Source organism: Corvus brachyrhynchos, unplaced genomic scaffold, assembly GCF_000691975.1.
Source record: "Corvus brachyrhynchos isolate BGI_N302 unplaced genomic scaffold, ASM69197v1 scaffold65, whole genome shotgun sequence".
Taxonomy (NCBI): Eukaryota; Metazoa; Chordata; class Aves; order Passeriformes; family Corvidae; genus Corvus; species Corvus brachyrhynchos.
The window spans coordinates 2,350,689-2,355,956 of record NW_008238365.1 but is presented as its reverse complement, the minus strand read 5'-3'; the positions used below and the strand labels follow the sequence as shown (position 1 = coordinate 2,355,956).

Genomic DNA, 5,268 nt, shown 5'->3' with positions numbered 1-5,268 from the left:
TAAATTACCAATGCCTGCTGCCTGGAGCTGCTGCCCACCTCTCCTCAAGCTTCCCAGGGATTTCCAGAGGGATTCTGGATTGCTAAGGGGATATTTATCCTGCCTTAGACTAAATATTGCTTAGGATTGGCAAATTGGATGGGAGGGGATTGGAGCAGCTGCCTCAGGTTTCCCTGGGAGTGAACAGTGGAGGATCTCCCTGAGTTCTTTGGGATGGACTTCCCTGGTGGGCTGGGATGCTGTGGGAGAGCTTTAATGTCCGGGAAAAGAAAATTTCAAGGAATTTTTTTGGATTCCAGTGCGTGCAGGAGATGGGGAATGGCAAAGCCAATCGTCTCTACGAAGCCTACCTGCCCGAGAACTTCCGGAGGCCCCAGACAGACCAGCATCCTTTTTCCCTGGAAAAACACGGAGCCTTTCCATCCTGGAACTCTGTGGTGAAACCTCCCTAAAGGAGGAGGAGTTCCCTGAGGCAGGGAATGGGAATGAGGGAATTGCTGCAGAGCTCTGGGGGTGGAGAACGGGGACACATCACCACAGGAGGCTGCCACAGGTTTTGGAGCCTGGAGGGGAAGGGGAGGGTTGGATTTTCCAAAGTGCTGAGTGTTCCAAGGGCTCCGTGGAGACCTAATTGTGGCCTTCCAGGACCTGAAGGAGCTGCAAGAGAGATGGAGAGACAAGGGACAGGATAAAGGGGGTGGATTCCCACTGCCAAAGGGCAGGGATAGGTGGGATTTTGGGAAGGAATTCCTCCCTGTGAGGCTGGTGAGGGGCTGGAATGGATCTCCCAGAGCAGCTGTGGCTGCCCCTGGATCCCTGGCAGTGCCCAAGACCAGGCTGGGTGGAGCTTGGAGCACCCTGGGATTAGTGGAAGCTGTCCCTGCCCATGGGACAGGATGGGCTTTAAAGTCCCTTCCAACCCAAATCAGGCTGGGATTCTCTGATGGAATTTTTAGTGCTCCTGAAAACTTCAGCTGTGATTCCCACCTTGCAGCAATGCTGAGTAAACAGGGATGTAATGATGTGAACCTAAAAACACCCCACAGGAGCACCTTTCCCCATCGTTTTTTGAGTTAACCTGGTACCTGAGGTGCTTTTTGAGGTGCAGGGCCCAGCTGTGACCACTGTAATCTGTGCTGGTGACCTGAATGTGCTGAGGGGATGCTTGGGGCAAACAAAAAACAGTGGAGAAAACACAGCAAGAGCCTAAATCCTGATTTAATTCCTCTTTTATAGCACTAGAATAACCTGGAATAACCCACGGGCAAAAACCGAGTTGAGATCCAGGAGTAAATTATTTTAATAAGAAAGTTACTGCTGGAAATGCTTTTTAAACAATGATTTAATTTAGTTACAGCCTGTACCTTGTTCCTCCGTGTCAAATAAGGCTTCTATTCTGGAATCCTTTGTCCTTAACCAGCTGCTGCAGAGCTGTGGAGAGTTTTATCCGGGATAAATACGAGAAGAAGAAATACATGGACAGAAGCATCGACATCAACGCCTTCAGGGTGAGTCTGGAGGCCTAAATTTGTGATTAAAACACTTGAAATGTTCCCTATATCCAGGGCAGTCTCTTCTCCAGGGCTGCATGTTCTCCATGGAATGAATTCCTGCACAGCACGGAGCAGATTTGAGGATGCTGAGCGGGTTTTGCTGCTGGAGCTGATTCCAGGTTATCCAGGAGAGGGAACAAAAGCAGGATCACAGACGTGTACTGACATGGCAGAACTCAGGGGGTTGGAGTGTTTGGGGTGCTTTAAATTCCTGTTTTCTTCCCTCTTTCTCTTCTAGCTGAGTGGTTTGTGTGGATGGAAACAGGAGGCAATAAATGTCCAAGGATAATGACTGGAGGAGATCTTGGCAGGGTTTTATCCAATTCCTTGCTCAGAACAGGACAAATGCAAAAATTTACCTCTAATCCAGCTGTTTCTGAGGGGTTTTAGATCTGAGGGGTTTTAGATCAGTAACAGCACCAGTTGTGAGCTTTTTCTTGCTGTAATCAGGAAGTTTTTCCCTCACATCAGTGATTTTTCCCTCACAGAAAGAAAAGGATGATGGATGGAAGTGAGAGGCAATAAATGTCCAATGATAATGATTGGAGGAGATCTTGGCAGGGTTTTATCCAATTCCTTGCTCAGAACAGGACAAATGCAAAAATTTACCTCAAACTCAGCTGTTTCTGAGGGGTTTTAGATCTGAGGGGTTTTAGATCAGTAACAGCACCAGTTGTGAGCTTTTTCTTGGTGTAATCAGGATTTTTTTCCCTCACATCAGTGATTTTTCCCTCACAGAAAGAAAAGGATGATGGATGGAAGTGAGAGGCAATAAATGTCCAATGATAATGATTGGAGGAGATCTTGGCAGGGTTTTATCCAATTCCTTGCTGAGAACAGGACAAGTGCAAATTTTACCTCTAATCCAGCTGTTTCTGAGGGTTTTTTGGATCTGAGGTTTTAGATCTGTAACAGCACCAGTTGTGAGCTTTTTCTTGCTGTAATCAGGAATTTTTTCCCTCACATCAGTGATTTTTCCCTCACAGAAAGAAAAGGATGACAAATGGAAAAGGAGCAACGAGTCAGAAAGAAAACTGGAGCCCATCATCTTTGAGAAGGTGAAAATGGTAAGATCAGGAGGAAAATCATGGAGCAGTTATGGAGACATCCCTGAGGCAGAGCAGAGGGATTCCAGCCTGCTCTGGGAGCATTTTTCTGGCCTCAGTCACACCCTGGGTGCTTTGAGTCACCAGTGGTGGGAGCTTGTTTTGCTCTGCTCCCCAGACACTGAGCAGATGTGCAGGTTGGAATCCAGCTATTCCCTGCTGATTTTTCCAGCTCCAGCAGCTGCTTCTCCCTAGTTTAGAGCCTGCTTGGGTTTGACAACCTATTGGGACAATAAAAAACTGAAATATTCACTCTGAAATTCTCGTTTTGGAAGATCAAACAGAGTTTCGCTTTTATTTGTGACTTAAATCCACTGGAAAAAAGGGATTTTAAGTGTTAACCTGATTAAAACCTCTGGCGTTTCAGAGTGAACCCAAAAGCTGAACAAGATTTGTGGTTTTTCTTTCCCCTCAGCCTCAAAAGAAAGACGAAACGCAGCAATCCAGGAAAAGTTCTCCTAAATCTGAGCCAGTCATGGATTTACTGGGCCTGGGTAAGAGAAATTGGTATAGAAATTGTGGGCATTTGAGGAGTTCCAGTGCTAATTTTCCCTGTCAGGTGAACAAATCCCAGGAATCCTCCAGGAATATTCTGCTTGAACTGCTCCAGTGCTGCTTGGGAACAGCTTTCCATGGGCTTCCCTTTATCCTGGAGCAGCTGGAGGTTTATGGCACAAACAGGACCCAGGGGCACTTCCCAAGTCCTGCTCCAGTCCCTTCCCGGCTCCAGAGGGATGAGCGAGGTCGGGATCAGGTCCCTGGGTGGGGTGGCACTGCTGGCACAGAGGTGTCCCAGGGTTGGGGCCCTGTGGGGACACCCAGGACACCTCTGTCCTTGCCAGACGCTCCGGTGACAACGCCCGTCACCAACGGCCGGCCCAGCAGCCTGGAGAAGGACCTGGACCTCTTCGCATCCGTGGGATCCAGCTCGGACTCCAGGAAGGTGAGCTGGGAATGTTTGGTGGCTTGGAAAAGCCAGGTCGGCTTGTAGCACCACAGGATAATTTGGGATGGAAGGGATGTTAAAGGGCAGGGACACCTTCTGCTATCCCAGGGTGTTCCAACCTGGCCTTGGACACTTCCAAGGATGGAGCAGCTTCTGTGGGAATGCTGTGCCCCAGTTTCACCACACACATCGATCGGCTGCCTTAAATCTTCCTTCATCTACGTTTCCCTTAATGAAATCCTAAAATCTCCCTCTTCCATGTTGAAGCCGTAACCCCCCCCACATCCCTGTAAAAAGAAACTCGGCCAGGATATTCCCCATTTTCCCCTCATGCTGGATTTTGCCCCCATCCTGTCTCTTTGTCCAGGTCGTTGGTTCCATGCCAACCTCTGGAAGCGCCGGCTCCGTTCCCGAAAACCTGAATCTTTTCCCGGAGCCCGGAGGCAAAGGGGAGGAAGTGGGGAAGAAGCAGCTCTCCAAAGACTCCATCCTGTCCCTGTACGGCTCCCAGACACCCCAGCCACCAGCACAAGGTAACCCTGGCGGGAGCTGGGACCAAGGTGGCTGGAAAAACTTCCAGGGGAAGTGGGAATGTGGGTGATCCCTGAGAATCCCAGAATGGGTTGGGTGGGAAGGGAGTGTAAAGCTCATCCCGTTCCAGCCCCACATGTTCCACTGCCCCAGGTTGTTCCGAGCCCCACCCAGCCTGGCCTTGGACACTTCCAGGGATGGGGCAGCCACAGCTTCTCTGGGAAATTCATTCCAGCCCCTCACCAGCCTCCCAGGAAGGAATTCCTTCCCGATATCCCACCTAACACTGCCCTTTGGCACTGGGAGTCCATCCCCGCATGTCCCTGCCCAAATTCCCTCTCCATCTTCCTTGAGAGCTGTGAGCATCACAAGGACCAGCTGAGCCTGGACACCACAGCCAGACTGTGACTGGAATTCTGACATTCCAGCCCTGACCATGAACTCATCCGTGTTTCCCTGCTCCCTCCCTGCCTTTCCCAGGAGCGATGTTCATGGCGCCGGCTCAGATGGGCTATCCCGCCGCTCCCTATCCCAGCTTCCCAGGAGTTCCCCCTTCCAGCAGCATGATGGGGGGCATGATGGCTCCATCCGTGGGGATGCTGGCCCAGCCCGGAGCCACCGGCATGGTGACACCCATGGCCATCCCGGCGGGATACGTGGGGAACGTGCTGGGCGTTCCCAACGGGATGATGGGGGCCCAGCAGCCCGGATACGTGGCCGGAGTGGCCGCGGTGCCCCAGCCCGTGTACGGGGTCCAGCCAGCGCAGCAGCTGCAGTGGAACCTCGCCCAGGTGAGGGGGACACGCCTGGGGAGGCACCTGGAGGCTTTTTCCAGGGTTTTTCCTGGGAGTGAGTGGGATGGTGGTGCGGGGATCGCCGAGGAATGAGGGGGATCGCCGGGGGTTTGTGCTTGGTGGGGATGAGATGGGTGTGGGGTCAGGTAAACTGGGCTTCCCTGGAGTGTGCAGGGTGGCACTGGGAGCAGCTGAAAATGCCAGGGTTGGTGAGGCTGGAAAAGAATTCCAAGGTTGAGTCCAGCCCGTGCCCGATCCCAACCTCATCCCCCAGCCCAGAGCGCTTGAGGGTGCCTTGGGCACCTCCAGGAGTGGAGACTCCAAACCCCCCTGGGCAA

At 51.8% G+C, this 5,268-nt stretch overlaps 1 protein-coding gene across 1 annotated transcript in view; it reads left to right on the top strand.

Moving 5' to 3' along the window:
* SMAP2 (small ArfGAP2) overlaps nucleotides 1-5,268 on the top strand; it is a 7,192-nt gene that overhangs the window by 622 nt on the left and 1,302 nt on the right. Inside the window, exons 3-9 of the mRNA XM_017736113.1 lie at nucleotides 300-385; nucleotides 1,430-1,508; nucleotides 2,540-2,620; nucleotides 3,075-3,153; nucleotides 3,502-3,602; nucleotides 3,973-4,138; nucleotides 4,617-4,927. Coding sequence (XP_017591602.1) covers nucleotides 300-385; nucleotides 1,430-1,508; nucleotides 2,540-2,620; nucleotides 3,075-3,153; nucleotides 3,502-3,602; nucleotides 3,973-4,138; nucleotides 4,617-4,927 — 903 coding nt within the window. The remainder of the gene's footprint in view (nucleotides 1-299; nucleotides 386-1,429; nucleotides 1,509-2,539; nucleotides 2,621-3,074; nucleotides 3,154-3,501; nucleotides 3,603-3,972; nucleotides 4,139-4,616; nucleotides 4,928-5,268) is intronic.